The 21,354-nt window shown below is 39.1% G+C and overlaps 1 protein-coding gene across 2 annotated transcripts in view; it reads right to left on the reverse strand.

Annotated features, from left to right (window-relative positions):
- znrf3 (zinc and ring finger 3) overlaps positions 1-17,415 on the reverse strand; it is a 92,220-nt gene extending 74,805 nt beyond the window's left edge. For both annotated transcript variants that reach the window (XM_055161890.1, XM_055161889.1), the window contains exon 1: positions 16,963-17,415. In XM_055161890.1, the coding sequence (XP_055017865.1) occupies positions 16,963-17,193 (231 nt within the window). In that variant the 5' untranslated portion in view covers positions 17,194-17,415. The remainder of the gene's footprint in view (positions 1-16,962) is intronic.
- Positions 17,416-21,354: the final 3,939 nt, after the last annotated feature.

A 21,354-nucleotide genomic window follows, 5' to 3' on the forward strand; every position in this document is an offset into this window, starting at 1 on the left:
TTTTATCGACTCTGGCTCCAATTTACTTTACATTGAAAAACTGTCGCCCCCCTCTCTGTAAATGCTGCCGTGTCATAATTTTGGTCTTAAAATGTTCGTATTAACCTACTGTACATTCTGGAGTTTTTATTTCAATATTTTATTTGTAAATAAATTCCTATTCCTAATAAAGAATTCTGCTTCAAATTCACTCCTATAACTACTTGCATCGTGAGCTTCATTTGACAGGAGCCGAATACTGTAGGTGACGTGCACCTCGTTATACAGTTTATTGCATTGATTTACAAACAAATGTAATCCTGCCTTTATATAAACATATACGTTATATATACAATTTAATGTGTCTATGAAAAACTTTACTGATCATACAATGTGGACAACAATGTTAACAGTTAGTGTTTAATGCTGACCACAGAAAATATATCACACAAAAATGCCAACAACTTGAAAAAACAAGCCCATACAACATAATAAAACGTCCTACAGTCAGTGTCTAACTTACTGTAAGCCATGCTGGAATAAAAGCAGCGCTGGAATGCCTGAAATGTAATCTAATATAGTAGCTCAAAAGAATCTATTAGTCTATGTTTGACCAATAGGGCCTGCTCCTGGCTGGGCTTTTTCCGATTGGCCCAGATTCAACGCAAAGTGTCTCGCTAATCCACCAGTTGTCTGCTACACTGAAAGTCACCTTTGAGTCCAGCTCCAGCACTGGTGTCAGGAATCCACGAGCTCTTTGCATACCGAGCGGCCGGATATCCTCTAGTTAAAGAGGGCTCTCTAAGCCAGGGCCATGTGTTGGTCGGCTGGGGAGGGTGTGAAGGGGAGCAGCCTGCTTTGGGGTGGTGGCATTGATGTACAGGCAGTGCTTAAAAGGCCAGTGGAATGACATCAGCATCGCTTTGAACGGTCATAAAACTCAGGAGGGCAGAAGGACCGCTGCAGCCGCTCACTGGAAACTCTTTTTCCACAGATCCTCAAAGCTGTGCGCTGCCAGCTGAGAGCGCAGTTGCTCGGCCCAGAGCACGCCAATGTCTGCATCTGTGAATGGCCTTTGTGCAGCTCTGGGACAGAACAAAGTGAGTTCAGGTTACTGCACTCCTCCTGTTATTGGCCCACATTGTCTCTAATTATTCCAGCAAACATTGACACAGCATGTGTGGTCTCACTTTTATACCCTCCCCTCCCTTCCCCAAGCTTAGCCAGAGAGGGAAAGCAGCAGAGAGGCACAGGCAGTTCCAGAAGTAAGCAAGGAGGATCAGGGGAAAGACACAGTTCTTTAATAAGACCAAGCAGCGCTGTTTGCTCTTGTGTGTTTAGAGCAGGGCATGAGACCTTAGGGGATTTCCCTCACCTTGCCTCATGCCACTGCATCTCATGAGTCAACAACAAGCTGTGCCAACACAAGCTGTACCAGCAACACAGGGAGAGGGATGCACTCCTTTGAGAAATGTGACCAGAAAAGAGAAAGCGTGCTTCTCCAAAATATTTAGACATAATCCCACACTTTGATTTGAATTCTCAAGCTTTAACGTTGCCTGGGTGATTTTAACTCCAGCTTTTGCAAAACAATAATTATGACCAATGCATGCACCATACCAAATACTGCCCACGAGCTTTGATGGAAGCAGAACTGAAGATCTGCATGGAATATGTTGCATGCAATCAGAAAAGAATGTCCCTCAGAATGGGATTAGAGTCCACTAAAACTGGTTAAATGGCTGCTGTTTTCTGATCTATGTTATAATGTAGGTTCCTCATCAAAGATATACCAGGAGTTGTTTTATTTCATTCACACATTCTGCATATTTAGGCTGAGTTCTTTTCTCAAACAGAAAAGAAAACACTCTGTTGCACCTTGTGATGTCATGTGGTAATACCAGAAGTGCAGCACTGTATTTTCAAAGTCCATACACCTTCACTAGAATCATCTGGATAATTTCATCCCTGGAATTGCCAATCTCTACTAAACTAAAGGTAAGAGGTAGCTGTTAAATTGAAAACTATCACTTCATGACATCACTCCGTGGAACAGAGGATTTTGAGCTAGAGGTGTAGGCAGGCTAATAAATGGTTACTCAAACATGTGTGTATGAATCAAAACACAATGCCAGGTATGCTTTTGAGGAGATATCAACATTACAAAGTGGCTTAAAGCTCACAGGAGTCTACTGTGTGTAATATAAGAGCTGTAAGTGTTGGCAGTGTGGCCCATATTGTTGAGGGTATCTGACTGCAGGAGGCTTCAGGAGTGACAATTTGCCTGTGCCACATTCCTGTGGGATGCAAACGGGATAGGGCTGCATTGGCCCGTCTTTTTCTGTCATTCCTCTCAGCTTCCCATTTCTCAAAACAGCATTGTGAGAAACTGGATTCCTTGACATGTCCAAGGACAAGTTATCATTAGCAAGCCAAGTGTGTTGACAAACCGCCCACAGACTGCCAGGCAAAAGATAGTACACTTCTTGTCTGGAAACTTTTTATACATTGCAGTGAAGAGTCCAGACTTTACAGTAGAAAATGGAGCTTTAAGAGTGGCAGAGAAGGAACACAACACACTTTCTTCTAGTGATGTGATGTTCATGAAGAAGTCGACTCTTTTGCACGGTTCCTTACTGTGAGTGGTTTGAATCTGATCTCATTTTAAACTGAAATTAAAGAATGCAATGTTTTTCTGCCTAATTTTTGTGCATTTTTACTGGTTAACGCTGAACCAACACAAGAATCAGAACAGAAGCAGATTAGGCAATGCAAGTGAGAGATTTGTGCATTAAAAAAAAAAATTGGCATCATAATAACAGTTTGTTCATTATTATTATTGTAGTGCAATGTTTTATTTATTTTCTCTCTGTGATTAGTTTGTAGATAAAAGTTCTCACATTGGCTTCTGATATATAAATAAATACCAAAAAAAAAAAAAAAAAAAAAAACAATCTTTTGAACGGCTCTTTGAAGTTAGCAAATCCAAAAGTTTCGGATCTCTACTTTCTTCCTGAAAAAGAAACCACAACTTTGTGAATATTCAAGAGGTTTGTGACTTGAGAAATGACATACACTTTTAGAGATATTTTCCTTGATAGACAAATTAAAAAGACAGCAGCACAGGTCAAGTGGACGTCACACAGAGACACACACACTTGGCCAGCAGTGACCTCCTCCAGTACACCTCACTCCAACCATTTGTGGAAGCTCATTACCATTAGATCCTATATATTATGTAAAATTGACTCTTGTGACCTCTAAACCATGTTAGAATGTCTGTCTGCATCTCCAAAGCTCAAAATGCTTTGTTTCACCTTCTGATGTCATGCATTTTACCTTTAGTTCAGACGAGATTGAATTCCAGGGCTGAAATTATCCAAATAATTGTAGTGAAGAGGTATGGATTTTAAAAACACAGTGGAGCACTTCTTGTATCTCCACAGGACATCACAAGGTGGAACAGTGTTTTCTGTTTGAGAGAAGAACTCTGGCCTAAATATGCAGAGTTTATGTGTTAAACTTGTATGAATAAAGCAAAACACAACCTCAGGTATGTTTTTGATGAGGAAACAACATTATAACATAGATGAGAAACAGCGTAATATGGGCCTTTTAAGAGCTTTAGCACAATGCAACCAACTATTAACCCAGTTGTTTCTTTAACAGTCATGCCTAGACAGCTCTAATCCATCTTACATTCTCAACTGAGGCAAGAAATAATCTTAATATGGCTCTTTGATGTATTATAGCTGCAAGGCATGCTTTCAAAATGGCTGAATTTAGAAATGCTATAATAGTTTCACATTAAAAAGAAAGCACATGAATCTAATTAAACTTGATCCTTGTTCCTGTAAGATGATTTAATTCTCATATGGGGTCAGGAGTCAGTATTTCTATACTTTCTTGCATGGGTATTATCCATAAGAAATACACAAAAACAATATTCATAAATGTTGAACTTTTTATATTTATTATTTTGACTTTGAAGTCCTTTACTCCTGTATTTATTCAACCACAAAATCCATATAAATATCCACAAGTATCCATTTCAAACACTACACACCTTTGTAATAGTGTAATCTCTGCTGAACTAAAGGTAAAAGTAGTTGTTAACTTGAAAACTACCACTTCATGACATCACAAGGTGGAAAAGAGCATTTTGAGGATGAAGATGAATATTAAGGGTTACTCAAACATGTGTGAATGAAACAAAACACAACTCCACGTATATTTCTGAGGAGGTAACATCATAAAATGGCTCAACGCTAGAGTCTATTTTGCGAAATACAAGTATGAAGTCCTTTAATCCGGTATTTATTCAACCGCAATGTTCACATAATATTCCTAAGCATCCATCTCAAACACTACAGACCTTTGTAATATTGTCAATCTTTTTATATAAACATTAGTTGTATATTGAAATCCTTAATTATGTCCTTAAAAAGATCCTAAACACAACCACAACCTAAAAACAAGCATGGAATTGAAAGTAATAACACAGTTTTGAATGGAGTGATAATTCTAGCTGTACCGAGTATTTGCTGCGGACGGGGTTTCCCTTTTCTTCTTTTAATTTTCTTTTATTGGTCCTGTGACAGTCAGTCTACACGCAGAAAACAAGGAAAGCCCTTTTAAAAGCTATAACAAAGCCTTTGTTCTCCAGTCCGGACATAACATTTTGACCTGAGCGTGAACTCCAAATACATAAAAGTGCACATGTTTACCAGTAAATTATCATCAAAGGCTTACACAATGAGAAAACAACTGGGCGAGGAGTGGAAACTTCAACCTGAGGCATGCGAGCACCTTTAGCAAACTGAAACAACTACTGGGTTATAGTTTTCGACAAGTCCTCATCCTGGTGTGTGGTTATATGAACTGTCACAGAGCTGTCATTGACTTCTCACACAGACCATCGCAGAGAGGACACAACGCTGTATAAACTTTATAAAGAACAGGGCCCGGTCTGTTCCACCTGTTGTGTACTTTAGGAACGCCTACTGGATTAACTTATCATCACAAATCAGATAAAAGCCGTTTCCTGTTCCAAGTTCTCCATCAGAAACATATATAACTTAAACGTGCATTGTGTAACTTTTCTGGTGGAGGGTTTGCAAATGCTTTTCTCCATGGAAATGTTATTGCTTTTTCTGGAATGTTTCACAATACGGTATTAAACCTTTTTATCTTCACGGAGAGAAAACCAAACCAAGTTACAGGTCAGATCTATGGAGAGGCAACCCCACTCACAGTCAGAATAGGTATTTATTTAATATTCTAGGTATTTTTGAGCTATAAATCCACCTGTAGTTGAATAAATGTAAGGCAGAACTGTTTAATGTCATACTGTGGAACATTTCAGGCAGGTACACATCCAAATAAACAAGCAGGTGATGGACCCTCAACCAAAAAGTTGCACAGTGCACGTTAAAAAAAAAAAAAAAAACTCACACTGGTTTTGTATTAAAGGACGGTCTAACCCTAACACTTTCGAACAAGTACCAACTAAATAAGTCTTCTTCTCACCAAACTTGTGCAAGAAAACACCTTCAACTTTATGTGTATTGGAGCGGATTTAGCTTGGAGGCTTGCAATTACATCATCATTGAGTTTTGCAGTGCTGCATATCTCGGCCGGCATTACTCAGAGGAGCCTTTGAAGAGTTTGGCCCTGCCCTGCTCCGTCTTCAGCCCTCCTCCCCTCTCCCTCCTCCCTCCCTCCTCCTCTCCTCCACCCCTCTTCACCCCTCCTCCCCCTCTCAGCATTGCCTTTGAAGTGAGCGCGTGTAGCTGTACCGCGCGCCTCACCCGCCCGGCCTGATCCTATCTGCTCTGGCGGCACATTTATGTGGTTTACACCCGCAGCAAGTCTCCCGGCAACTATTCACCCCCTGGCCCCTCCCACTCCGGGGTCCAGGGCCAGAAGAAGGGGTAGAAAGACTTGGACTGTTCATGGGAGGTGAGCGTAAGGTAGACGATACGTTGTTTTCAAAGTAATATATGCAAAGAGAAGGTACAGTGTGTTGTGACCTGTTGGAATGAAAAAAGTTGTTTCTTGCTGTTTGATTTGACTTAATTGCTTATTAACAATAGCAACAACAGTCTGGAAATCAGGTTTAGGATGAACTGGGTGAGCATTCTCAAGTCCATCCAAAGTGTAAAGAAAGACAAAACTACCAATAAACAACTGAACTTTTTACGTATGTTATGGGAAAGGGTTGATATAGAGTTGATAAAGGAATAACACTATATAACTACACTATTTTAAGACACTGAAATGTAACTGTTCAAGTGAAAGAAATTGCACTTTCTAAAATATGGCATGAATTCTTGCAGTACTAGATAAAAGACACAAGATATCTGTGGAATCTCTCAGTTTTCCAGGTGGGATCTATAGCAAAAAATAAATAAATTCATCAAATAGACAAAAGCTGCAAATCCTGATTACAAGTACTGAAAGAAGTACTGAACGATTAAAATTATTCTCAGGATTTTGGTTTGATTTTTCCATACTGATGACACTTGACAACCCAACTCAAGCAGGACGGTTCATATTATCCATGTAGAGTTTGGTGCTCATTTGGTTGTGATTTTTCTGCAGTGTTTTACTTCAGCTAAACAAATACAAAAATGCTGTTGTAGTAAAGTAAAACTCAAACCTCTGAGAAAGTTTTCAAAAAAATTATTCATACAAATTTGTTCTGTGGTAACTTGAGATACATAACACCTCTATAACACATCTGGATTAGTTCTGTCTTCTTTTATTTTAAGGAAATAAATATCTCTGCACTATCATGGCAGATGCTTAAAGCTGTATTATTGGAATCGATATCGGAACTGAAAAAGCTGGATCCCTAGTTGAGATGCTTTCATTTCTAACTGGATGAACCAAAACACTGAAAAGTAAACAATGTCAGAAAGGACTGAGTGTGATAAAATGGTGAATAAATATTTTTATTCTAGCATGTACAATCCACGAGGAATAGAAAACCCCAGGGTCCCTAAATATGTCCTCAGTAAATTCACAATATAAGGAAAACATAAGAAAACCCCATCTGTCATCCTAAATATATGTCAGGCTTGCACGTGCAGGATGAGGTCGTAATGCATCTTCTCAGCACAGCCAGCGTTGCATCCATGTTAGCCCCACAGCCATTATATAGAACCAGGAATAAGCTAGTTTGTTTTCATCCAACCGATCCATCATTACCTGACCCCATTGTGTTAAGAGTCCACAGCATCCTCATTACTGCGGCGGATACCTTCTCCTGACAAACAACCACTGGCTCTGGAGCGTGCAGAAGGGTCAGTGCACCACCTGATCCAAATAATTGACCATTTCCACAGTTTGGAACAAATCTATTAGAGGAAGAAAAAAAGCCCAGAGTGGTCAGATTTAAGCTACAATCAATTTTAGTGCAGGTGGGTTATCACAGCACCTGTAATGCTAGATTGTTTTTAGCCATGTTATAATGCTGTTACCTCCTCAAAAACATACCTGGAGTTGTGTTTTGTCTCATTCTTATATGTTTAGTAACCTTTTATTATTAGTCGGTCTATATCTCTAAAGCTCAAAATGCTCTTCTCGACCTTGTGTAGTTTTCACGTTAACATCTTTTACCTTTAGTTCAGTAGAGCAATTGGCAATTCCAGATCTGAAATTACGTGTATTGACTTTAAAAGCATATTGGAGCACTTCCTGTTACCACATTAAAGAAGAACTGAGCCTAAATGTGCAGGGTTTTTGCGTTAAACATGCGTAAATGAAACAAAACAAAACTCTGGGTATGTTTTTAAATGGAGAAACAACATTAAAAATATAAGTCAGAAAACTGTAATATGGGTCCTTTAAATAGAAACTACAACATGAAAAGTCTCATGTGAATTACCATGTTGTTATGAAAAAAATAATGGCGGTATGGAGCTATAGACTGTCTTCCAGATAATTCGAAACCGCAAGACAATTGTTTGTTTTGATCAATTATATATTGTGGCTAATGAGGTGTAATTTACTTAATAAAGGTTACAAAAGACTTCTTGGCAATTTTAACTGCTAATTATGAAACTATGTCAGTAAAATCACACACATCTGTATTTTTTTCATCTTCACTACTTATTTGCTATGACTCAATTTAAATTGCACAAAAATAAAATTATAATGTAAGAATAATAAAAGAAATCAAACTTTATTGGTGTACTATGTAACTTGCATGCTTGTCTCTCGATGACCATTTTACAGGAAGGCCTTAAACAGTTTAGATTTGTAACCCTGCTCCACAGATAAAGAATGCATATTTTTCAAGCAATTAGAACACCTGTAATTGAATAAAAGCAAGTTACCTTCGTTTAATGCCATGCTATGGAATAATCTCAGCAAAGCATTAACTAGATCTGTCATAATTAGGGATGTAACAATATCCAAATCTCATGATACGATATGCATCTCACAGTACGATATTTATTACGATATTTTGAAGTAGATGGGACACTTTTTACTTTTAAAATACCTTGACATGATTTTGGTGTGAGTTATTTCTGTCGTAATCCCAAGAATTCAAGTAAAAAACATATCTTCATGTTGTCTGCAGTGAAATGAATCATGGGATATGTAGTTTCTGATGTTTATAAGCTGTTGCTACTATAAAACCATGCATTTAAGCAAAGAAACTTGTAATTTGATTTACTGTGACACCCCACGATATTATTGTGAGACTTTTGATGATAGGATATCATGATATTTCAGCTATTGTTACATTCCTAGTCACAGTAATTATAACTATATTGACTTATCATTCAACAGATGTTAAATGGAACAACTGTTAGAGGGTATTTAGGATAACTTTTTATTATTCTTCAGTACTATGATAAGACATGAGCTGTAGAGGGATGAATAAATAACTTCTATGACACATTATAAATACAAACTAACTATTTGTTTCATTCTGCTGTTTATTTTTTGCAGCTCATGTTTTTTTACCAATACAAAAACTGTATATTTAGAGTATGCATTAGGTGTAAGTGGCATAATTTAGTTTCAATTATCATTTATCATCTATATTTAGTTAACAGAAATATATTATACTTCAAAATTTGTTATCGTGACAGGCCTAGCAATGACTTGTGTATGGTCACAAGCAGGTGGCGGACCCTCCACCAAAAAAAGAAGACCTAGAGCAAAGGCATTTCTTCCCCCACCTCTACAACTGTATATTATTGTTTACTATTTGTAGCCAAGTTTCTTCAGAGCAACAATGAACAACAATGAATTCTCAGATAAACACAATGAGGACTTATGGACCTGAAGCATACTGTATAATTATGTAATGATGTACACAAAAGGAAGCACTTTGTACCTTGTGTTCTTGAACTTAGGTGAGAGCATTGAGCTGTGATAAGACCTCTCCTTTCGTAAAAATAAATACAAGTTGTACATTACCGGGGCACTTAAGGGTCTGTGACACTATCCTCCGCATCTAAAGAAGAACTCCCCAGGCAGATCTCTTTATAGTCTATTGGTCCAAGAGCTAAACAAAAGAGGAGGTTGGCGTTGAAGCCTTGTGCAGATCGTCAGCACATTCCTGGTCCATATAACAAAGCCCGCCTCTGCCTGGACGAGCTGCGGAGACTATTGTGGAGACCCTTTCGCTTTTGTCCTGCAGAACCTCCATGTCCCTGGATCAAAACAGGGGCTGAGAAAATGGACTCAACCTTCAGCAAGTTGATAGATGACATTTTGAAAGCAACATTCACCTTTGGGAGGAGCACTGTCAGCTTTTGCCCATTACCGTGACAATAAAGATAATAATAACAATACAATACAATAATTCTATGGGGACCAAGTTTTACCTAGTGGATCAATGAAGTCTGTTAATCAGTGTTTTTCTCCAACGTTTTAAAAGGTGTAATTTATGTTGGAGGGTCTGTCACTTTCTTGTCATCATGGAGCTTTGCCTGAAATGTTCAGCAATATGGAATTAAATATCCAGTGTATAACTATCAGTATAACTATTAGGAGTGTAATGATATCCAAGTCTCATGATACGATATCGTCAAGATATGAACCTCACGGTAAGATATTCATTGCGATATCGTGGGAAAGCTCATGATATGGTGGAGAGGCTCACGATTAGGAATGTAACAATATCCAAATCTCTCTGTATGATATTTTCACAATATACATCTCATGGTACGATATTTATTGCAATATTTTGTGGAGACTAACAAAACTGTTAATACACTACTTTTTCCTCTTAAAATGCCTTGACAAGATTTAATCCAAAGAACTAAGACTAAAAAGTGCTTAGAGCTGTTATATCATCATGTAGTCTACACTGAAAATGAGCAAAGGATCATGGTCTGTGTAGTTCCCTGTCTTTTATTGCTGCAGCATAACTCTTAATTTAAGCAAAGAGACTTATAATTCGATATATTGTAATGGTCCACAATATTATTGTGAGAACTTTGACGATACGATATCACGATATTTCGGTTATTGTTACATCCCTAGTAACTATATGTATGTTTATAAATGTCCTGAAATATGGCATTAAACTTATGCATTGCCATTGAGATGCTACCAAGTAAATATACTGGTCAGATCTATGGAGATGATCCCACTCACGTATAACAATAAAGACATACAATGCACTATTAATAGGTAGGGCTTCCAGTGTAAAATCACAAGTGTCACCGTAACAGTCACGCCTCATGGAAAGAGGACAGTATCAGAAAGATCTAACAAAACAGAAAACAGATGTTCATTGTGTTTTGCACAGCAATTTTGAACAGCATACTATCAAAAGTAGTATAAAAACAAGAAATAGCATCTCTATTACCCAATAATGATTTTGAGGTTCAGTTGCGGTAATGTTAAAGCTTGTCACTGAAACTAAGTCTGTGGTAAACTGTTGTGCTCTGCTGGAGAGACAGACAGATGGTCACAGACACAAGGCTTTTAAACCAGAGAAAAAAAAAATCAATGGAATATCAAAAGAAAAGGGACATGAGAGAATAATGTTCCCTCGGGAGATGTTTGAATCAAATAGAGTGATCACTGGAGGGGCTACAGATCAAAAAACAAAAACTGAAATGAAATAGGGAAAAGTAGCTATGATAACTTTTTAGATTAATATATCATAACAATTTCGAATAATATGTAATATTCAAATTTAGCTTACAATAAACTAAAGTTGGGAGAGCTATAACTGTTTGAAGGTATTGTTTTATCTAAAATATTCCACATTATGACATTAAACTTGAACTCTATGCAGGTGAAAGTACCAGGCCATGTTACAAGTCAGATCTGCGGAGAGGCGATTCAGCTTGCAGTAAGAATGCATGTTTTTCAACACATTTTTGAGCAATGTAAACCTGTGTAATTCAACAAAGCAATATAGATAAGTTTAATGCCACACTGTGGAACATTCCAAAGACTAAGATTGAGGATATGAGCAAATTAGAATGACTTTTGCCTTCCAAGCCTGACTTTTATCCCTTATAATAACATGCATAAAAAGTGCTTTGTAATGGGATCTAGTGTGTGTTTCTGTGGGGGGTGTCAAGACAGGAAAAGAGAAAAACAGTTTAGTCTGTTCTATTCTGAAAAGGGGAGAATCGCAGCCTCAAATTACTTTGGCTGGTACATGAAAGCCAACCAGGGTGGCGGTTTAGAGACGATAGCACTTAAAATACAGCTGCAACCGCCAAGCCAGTAAATGGGAAAGAGTAGGGTGAAGCACTTAGAAGCATTTTAAACCATGCTTGTGTACTGCTACTGTTGCTTCGGAGCTGGGAGTGGCCCAGGCCCTGGCACCTCCCGTCTGGGACCAGCCCATTATGGCCTCTTGGGGTTTTCAGGCTGTGGTGAGAAAGCAAGCTGGATGTTTGAAACCACTAACGCTTTCATTATAGTCTAAATGCAGCGCGACACAACTCCTGCCAGAGCCAAAGGTAGGCGCTCCACTCTACTCCGGCTCATCGTTGTCTTGGCTCAAAACCACCACTTTGTCCCTAAGCATTGAAAAAGCTTTCTCAGAATCTCTACAACTGTTAGGGCTAAACTGGGCTAACTGCACATGGTAATTCTGAGAAAGTAGGGCTTATTTGCATGGCAGTTGAATGGGAGAAATAAAATAAAGTTGGTCAAAGTTTACAGGTGGGTGGCACGTTGTCTGTAAACTAAAATGTCAAAGTTAGCGGTGGAGCTGGGTTGCATGATTTTGAAAATAATCTTGACTCACATGATTTTCAATGAAGTCAAAACTACTGGGGTACCAGTACATTTTCTTTCACATATGACATATTTAGAATTGAATGTTTCACGCTATGGCATTAAACATATACATTTAATTGTAGGTGTTTTTATAAAAAAATGCTAAGTGCAAGCAGTGTGGCTTCTCCACAGACCTAACTTGTAACTTGACTTTGTGGCTTCTTATGCTTGTGTTCATGGAGATAGAAAAATGTAATGCCATACTGTGAAACATTCCCGACAATGCAATATCTGCGTGTTGCTATATCCCACATCGAAAAAGTGATTCTGAGTAGTTCTAGGACTGCATGTACGCCTTTAAACGCTTAGTCAATTAATCGGTCAATGGAGTCTTATTCAACCAAAATTAGTCGGCTAATTATTTTATTTCGATTTTAAGGATATTAATATGGGGCAACATCAGAGGAGAGGTTAATGAGTGTGTATTTTTTGGTATTTATATGGTAAAAGACAGATTACACTCACAAAATGATTCACAAAATGAATCTGTCTTTTTTAAATCCATCATTTCCTAGTACTTCTGCATAAATAGTTGTTTTGCGTGCAGTCTTAAGAGTACAGTTGAGGTCAGATGCACACAGGTACTTAATAATCCTCCATTTCAGTCAACTAATCGATAAGGAGGATACATCTTAAGTCGACTAAGAATTTCTTACATTGACTGCAGCCCTACTTAGTTCACGCCTTTGATTTCTGCACAGTAACACCTCCATCTGGTCCTGTGTCTCCATGCCCCTGCCACGTCCACTGGCTTGCACGCTTACAACACAAGGCCTGGCTGAAATCAGAGGCAGATGTGCATGGTTCATTCAACACTAAATGCCTATCTCTCAACAGGAAGAACAATTTAGCATCGTAGAGACAATGCAGCATGATGAGCAGCAGATGGCGGTTCCCTTCAAATCGATTGCATTCTGATCATGAAAGCTGTGAGTCAGACATTATCAACAACAACAAGAGAGCTGTGAAAAATGGCCACTCAAATGGACAACCAGTGAAATGCTTTTTAGATCCATGCCAAGATGACTACTGCACCTGCTGTGCCCATGGCCGAGCAGCTTAACTTGCTCTAAGCTTCTGTTGTGGAGGAGTGACCTTACTTGGCAGAGGAATCTAAGTCCAGTTGTATGAATCATAGTAGTGGGATAGATAATGTTTCTTTGAGATCTGATGTTGTAATCGTCTGAAGTGTTGGAACAGTAAAAAAGGAGTAGAAATGATTAACGAGCCAATACAAGGGGTTAAGTGGAGTTCAAAACCAAAACTTTTATAATACGGGCACTATCACACTAAGTATAGCGTCTGAAAACTTTAGTAATAGTAGTCTTATTTAAAAATCACTCATGCAAATTCCTGGATGAAGGTCTGCCACCTGCTTGTCTCCATGGAGATGTCTGTACAGCATAATAATAGTCAACTTCATGGAGACAAGCACTATAACTGTGACCATGATACTGGTCAGATCTGTGGAGAGGCAACCCTGTATGTCTTTCAATGTATTTTTGAGCAATACAATGGCCTGAAATTGAATTAACTAAATATACACTTTAGTGCCATACTGTGGAACATTCCAGGTAAAGGTTATACAGACAAGAAGGATCTTCCACCAAAAATGTTGCATAGTTCAGCTTTAACTTAACCTAACCCCTTTCCAGTGTTAAATACAGTAAATATAGTCGAACCTTCTACAATAATAAATCATTATCGTTCTAGCTTTACCACTGGAAAACATACCCACTGTCTTGGTGAAGATCTAATCACAAAAACATATTATTGTCAAATATTTGTCCGTGATTGTCTACTGTGTGCTCAGAAACAATGTGAGCTGTATTAAAAAGTCTGCTTTCCATTGTGTCTGTGGCCTGCGCTGCAGATGTGTTTGTTTTTCTGCCCTGGCCTTGTGAAAGATCAGTTAGCATCCATGGTTAGAACAGAATAACATTCAACAAATGCATTGAGGGATACATTATTAAACCAATAAATATGATCATTATTCTGCAATGAAAATAAACAGAAAACTTTATAACTTCAGGAAATATACAAAAAAGTCAGCAGGTGAATTGCTGCGCCAGATACACAATATAAAAACAGGACCACCAAGGTAAATATCCTAAAAATAATCAAATGTGCCTCCATATTTCTGGCAAGGTATGTATGGTAACTTTGAAAGGCCCTGTAATTGAGTTGTCAAAAGGAGGGACCAACTTGGGAAGCCTGAGGTTTTGCCTTGGTAATCTATCAGTCTACATATTGCCCCCTTAGAGCAGAGTGCGAGGCAAATTAAGTTAATTTATTATTTTTGGCTTGGTAGCGTATGCCACTTTTCACACTCTTCTGGCAAAAAGTAGCAGTTGTTAGCTTTGGGGAATTAGCAAAGGAGAGTTGGGAGTCAAGCCGTGGTGATCATGTTCGGGTTTTTGCAGAGGAATGCTGTCAAGCCCCCCTTTCCCCTGTATTTGAACCCATACCTGCTGAGGTCTGACCACTACTGTACACATGCGGTAATGCAAACCCCGAGAGGCCCTCTTCCGCTAGTCGAATAGAGGCCACCGAGCCCCATAAACTTTGGGCAAATCAAATCTAGTCGCCTTCTCACTGACTGCACACGTGGAAACTCCGAAAACGTACCAAAAAATCTGCAAAGGTCACCACGGACAACCGACTTCACAAGAACCTCAATATTTGTGTTGAACCTACTTCCAGAGTAATACTACCCTCATTACAACACCACAACCATTTCCCAACACATTATTGCAATGTTATTTCACAAGTATAGAATAAGCAAGTGGGGAACTTGATAGCGGCTTAAAATTACACGGTGATCGGTGTATAGTTGTCACGCATAGTCAGTTTCAGATTTCATAACTTTGTAAAAACAGGATGCAGTGTGCCATGCTGGAATAAGCTGGCAATGATAGCAGAGAAAGCAAACTGAAATAGATGTGGTCTGCGACGTAAAGCTGAGGTCCGACATTTCTCTGTGGTTTGTGTGTGGCGCCAAATGGCACTAACATAGTAGCTGAGTATCCCTTCTGTGATGCCCCTTTTTGTTCTAAGAGCACCACAATTTTCTGAGTGAAAAAAGTGCCAACATGGAATGGAAAGAAGTTCCAAGAATCCACAAAGTATTCAGTGAACTTTACAAGAAATGGTTGTTCTATTGTAATGTCTCTTAAATGCTAGCTAGGTGGTTGAGAGTTCAGCACTGTTACCTCAAAACAAGAAGGCCCTGTGCGTTTCAGTGCAGAGTTTGCATGTTCTCTCAGTGTGAATGGGTTTTCTTCAGGTGCTCTGATTTCCCCCATTTACCCCAAAACATGCACAATGGACTAATCTTCCATCTAGGTAATCCTGACCAAGATCCTGGCTGTAGATTCTAGAGAGGGGTCCCCTCTACTCCTGATGAGTTGCCCAGAGGCTGTAGTTGATGGATAGGTCAAAAAATGCAAAGGTGTAAATGTAAAAACATCCCTACTTGAACAGTATAGTCTACTAATAGTCATTCTGTGGCTCAGTTGGTAGAGCTGCGGTGCATATGCAGATTATCTTTGCATGGTGAGTTGCAGCCCAGTGTAACAGTTCCTCAAACATCCAACAAGCCTACACACTGTGCCCTCCATTTCCTCTGTATATCTAACTGTCCTTTCAAATAAAATCCAATATCTTCAAAGACTTCTCTGGCTTTTATTGACAGTAATTGCTATCTGCTCATGTGACATCTCAACAAAAAACACACCACATCTCAAACTCACTTGCATGTTAGTTATATATTGGACTACCAGGAGGAAACTTTTGAATTATGGTGCGTAAATTACCATAATGCACGTAAAAACAGTATATGGCATGTGAGGTCAGTAATAAGCTACAACAAATGTTATAAACAGACTAAAGCGCATTGTAATAAATAGATAGACTAGGCCTAACTCATGCATGAAATCTGGCCACTACAGTCACACACCACAAACCTCAAATATTAAGTGGTTGAGTAGCCATGTGCAATACTACTTTATAGTTGGATAAACACAAAGCAAAAGTCTCCCTGCATATAAAGAAAACGTGGATATCTGTTCTTTAAGCACACAGGTTGTCCAAGCACGCACACACGGGACCGTATAGCAGCACACGGGACAGCAGGCGGCGGGACCTGTGGTTAGTTCACACGCTGCTCCGTTCAATAAAAGCCAACATTTGCGCTTCTAATATCAAAAGGACTTGTGATAGGTCCAGGTCTCACTGGCACCAACAAACAACCTGTGAAATACTCCAGAGCGCACTGTATCACGTAGCATTACCGCCAGTGATATAACCCCAGCAACGCGCTACGTTAAAGTTTACAAACTTTTTGCATGGGAAGAGGTTGAGTTTTCCAAAGAATAGACAGATAAATGCATGCGCGTGTTACAAATAGGTGTTAAACTGTTGCAAAAGTTTGGTACATGCTTCAACTAAGCAACCTGCAGGACCATGTTTCTCCTGTGAATGAATTCCACAAGATAGGAGCCATCTTGTGACCGCATATGCTCGAACGGAGACCATCCTCATGCGTATACACCACCACGTAGGCTACACAACTCCTGTCAGCCCCCCAAACAGACAGGAGAAAAGTTTTACAAAGCTTAGCCAGGGTAATCTGTGGAAATGGAAAACGAAACGCCGCTTCCAACGAGCGCGTATTATTCCGCGGTGAGAAGAAAAGGTAGTTTCACGTACTTGAACGATCTCCCCCTCCGCGCTGATAGTGGCTCCGGCTCGGGAGAAGCGCCCTTGCAAGCCCGTCGTGTAGGTTGTATAGTCTCCATTGGGACTGGACTCGAACAGAACCACTTCCACAAAGGCGGTATCCTTGGAGAGAGCGCTACCGAGAGCGGAGGCGAGCACCAGGGACACCAGTAGCAGCGAGTCGGCTACACGATCCAAGCCTCTCCGCGGTAGAGTCATCATCTTGCCGGCTGGATCTGCGCCGAACGGGACATAATTTCACACGGATTAATGAAGCGGGTTGACGGTAATTGAATTCGCGTCTGTGAGTCCGAAGCGTAATATCTGTGCAGTAAGCGCACAGCCCGGTCTAAAGCGTGTTTATTTCACCACTGCGAGCCTTGTCAATTACTTTGCTCGCAAACGCTGCCTCTCTCGCTCGCTCTTCCTCCCTCCCTCGTTCCCTCGTTCTTTCTCACCCCCCTCCCCTGTCTCTACAAAGCGGATCTCCTTTGATCTGCAAACACGTGATTTTTTAAAGTTTTTTTTTCTCTCCCTCTCCCAAAAGGGTTCTATCCCCACCCACCAATCTTTCTGACCCTCTCCTTTGCACTCCCCTCTCTGAAGTACCAGCACTCAGTTAAGGAGGCACCGCGCACAACACCGCGCAGCCACGAATAGATTTATTGGTGGGAAAAACACAAAGACTGAAGTTTGTTCACATTTGTGAAGTTGATGATCAACCGCAGTAGTCACATGATACTTGAAAGGCGCTTCCCTCGCTTCTACCTGTATGTAGCTGCAATACCACCTTAAAACAAACACTACCCTCTTCAGGACACTCCACTGTTTAACCTAAAGCCCATAAGATGGGCATTTATGCACGTTAATTTAAGTATTCTTTCATTTGTTTTCAATCCACATTGCACCATAGGCTGTTGTTGGACATACTTGTAAAGTATCACGTTTATTTAATTTGGATTCCCTGAACAACTACTTTGAGAAATGAGCTAGACCATCTGTGATCATTATTTATTTCTTGATACCAAGAAGTCTATTACTGTATTATTACAGTTGTTTACAATGACTGCAAAACATGCTCAACAGGTGGTGAGGCACATTCCCATATGGCCTAATAATTTTTAGGTTTCTGTAAATATTCTCACTCATCAACAGCTAATTTTGCAGGAACAAAGTGGTAATAACAGTTGTACATAATGGAGAATTACTGAATTCTATCCAGCTGAAAACTGTGAGTGATAATTTTTTTTTTTCCATTTCGGCAGGACAGATCCTCTGTAAATGTGTTAAACCCAACCATCTGAAATATGTGACATGTCAGTTGGGTGATTTTAATGGCCTACATTTGAGTGAAGCATCTCAATTCTTCTAGTCTTTGATCTTTATGACAGTGTTAAAGAAAACAGGCCTAACAAGCTAAGCATAGCTCTTTCATGGTACTTATCAAAAATTAAAATCACATTTTTTACATTTTTTAAATGCACCAAGTACCAAAACTGGCTACCAAACCTACAAAAGACTTAATAATAATGCAGACTGGCACGGCCACTCTGCCTTACTACTTTGTTATTTATTCTGTACACAACGTTTTTCAGAGAAATAATCTGATTTGTTTTGTCAAAGAAAACCTTTGAGCTGTTTAATTTTCAATTCATGGTTTTCATCTTCCAGTTATATTCAACATTTTGTGGACTTTTCCCATTCAAATTATATCATATTTGTTTTAAATTGTTAATCGCCATGGTAATTTTCCTTAATGTCCAAAAGCCCACAGAACAGAGCATCTTGCTGTCAGCTGTGTGGCCATGCGTTTGTGAAGGTCAAGAATGCAGCGGCTCATATAAAGTGTGCCACATGTGTCAGACTCACAGAGAAGTCTTCAGAGATCCTCAGCACCTCCACACGGACTCGCACTGATCACTCTGTGTGTCACTCCACTCTATGAAGCCTTATTCACTCCACATGTTCTGCATCTGTATTCTGTGACAGTCCCTCTGGTTCAACAACACACCCTCTCTTTTTGACATTTCATTAAATGTTTGCAGACATAAACTGCAAACAGGTCTTATAGATGTTTAGCTGTGGTCTGTCTTGGAATTAAGATGGACACATTTAGAAATAGCTTTCTGTGAGTGCTGCTTATGATTATATTGGTGATATGTTCCAGAATCAGTATAGGTAACAGGGAAAATGATGCATATTTTATAAGAACAAATTATTTAATATCCTATATACACTGATTTTGTTTGTTATTATTTTTACATAAGTGAAAAAATTGTGAATTTTATTGTGACTTCACATAACTTTGTGGCACTTCAGTTCCACTATACTACCCCTATCAGTTATCGGCCATAGAAGCTAGACAAATATCAGATATAAATTGTCTCAAAGATCTTTTTTGGACCATCCCTACTCATCCTATAACAGCTTTTCTGTAGTGACTCCTAAAAATACTAATCTTAAATGACTCATATTCAAAATAACTTGCCACAGAGGAGTGTGGAGCAGAAAAGTTTGTGGCAACCACTGATTGCGACTATAAATTATTAATCCTCAAAAATAGGTCTTTAAACAGCTTTGTGATTAGAGTGCCCTCTACTGGAAGTCCCTGTTTCAACCACAGTTACACCTCAAATGGTTTTAAACGAAAGTAACTTTATACATTGTGTGTGCCTTTCTTCCTGACAGTTTCTTCATCTCTGGCCCTGAGCCTCATGTGGACAGCAGCTGTGGATCTTCTTGAAGCACTTTCCATGGCTGCATGTTCTGAAGTCTAAGCCGCTGTTGTATTGATGAGGTTCAGCTGCCACATGTGTGATACAGAAAAGAAAAAAAAGTGCTAGAGTCTGGACTACATTACAGTGGTGTGAAGTGGCAGGTCGAGTCAGACTTGAGACCTGATTTGATCAAATTAAGTCAGACTTGGGACTTGACATGGATTTAAATGCCAGTGACTTGGGTTAATCCCTGTGACTAATAGTTGGTTTCAGTGCTTAATTTTAAACAAGAAAACTGGAACTTCCCTCTCCTATATCCCCTGTCTACTTCCCTATTTGTTAACAGAACTTTTAAAAAGTAGGACAGTTTACAAAATTCACATAGATTGCAAAAATATGAGTTGTAGTCTCTAAATTGGTATAAAGACTTGAAAGCATAGAACTTGAGACTTGACTTGCTTGGATTTGAGGCCAAAGACTTGAGACTTTCCCCCTTTATATTATGGACATGAACTGATATTACAGAGCTAAACTTTTACATTAAGCTTCTCAGAGAATGCAACATTCAAAAGTACAAGTAAGTGTTTTTTCTCAGTCAACATACATAAACACCATGATATCATGAGCCAGGACAGACCCTCAGTAAAAGTGTTAAACCCAAATAATTAAAACCATGTGAAATGCCAGTTGGTCAGTTGCATCCTAGTTCTTCTTCTTTTTCTTCTTCTTTAGAATAGCTGTGTTAAAACACACATGACAAACTATAGCTCTTTTATAAGATAATATTTTATGAAAATTATTAAAAAACACTAAAAATAAGAATATTGTTTTTATAATACACAGGCGTAATATAGCCTGTCAAGCTAATGAATGTATCCTTGTTTATACATTTACAAAGGCTTTTCAGTAGTTTCAGTAAAGTTGTTTTTTATACTTCTCACAACCCTAACCCACAACCCACTACTGCATCTTCAGTCAACATATTGTCCTTAACTGACTCAAAATCTATAATTTACAAATGTGGATAGCTATAGGTTTCTAATAATACCCAAACTGAACATGGTATTTGGTTGTGTTTGTTGAGAGTGGCACTATGTGTACCCAGTGGGCTGAAGTGTTCCTTTGTTGGCACTGTGCTGACGTTATGTTTTAATGAAGAAAGAGATGATGAGGAGGGGAGGGGTCGGGCCCGTTTACATTCAGAGCTGAGCGTTACTGTGGCATATGATTACATAAAGCAATTAGGGGCCTCTCAGTACCCGGGATTGTTGGAGATGCTTTCCCCATGATGACACACTATGGTGCTACCCTGACTCCCAAGCTCCCAGCAGTAGCTATGTTGCATGTTTGGGATGATGTCATGGCCCAGCCTCCAGTCGGAAACTCTCATGAAACGTGGGGCAGTAAAAAGCAAAGGGGAAATGCCAGGGAGGGATAAGGGACAGGCCTTTAATAACAAAACATCAAAACCCCACCGCAGATATTAACAAGAGATAAGCACTGCTGCTTTACACAATCACAACCATAAAAAAAATGCCTTCTTTCTATCTAAGATAAAGTTATGTTTTATTTGTTATAGTATATCTAAATATATAGCAGAAAATAAATTATTAGTTGCCAGTGACTGAGTTGTGGTTGCTCCTAACAGTGGTGCAGCCTGATGGAG

The sequence above is a fragment of the Boleophthalmus pectinirostris genome, unplaced genomic scaffold (genome assembly GCF_026225935.1).
Source record: "Boleophthalmus pectinirostris isolate CB_2022bp ecotype Guang Dong unplaced genomic scaffold, ASM2622593v1 HiC_scaffold_4, whole genome shotgun sequence".
Lineage (NCBI taxonomy): Eukaryota > Metazoa > Chordata > Actinopteri > Gobiiformes > Gobiidae > Boleophthalmus > Boleophthalmus pectinirostris.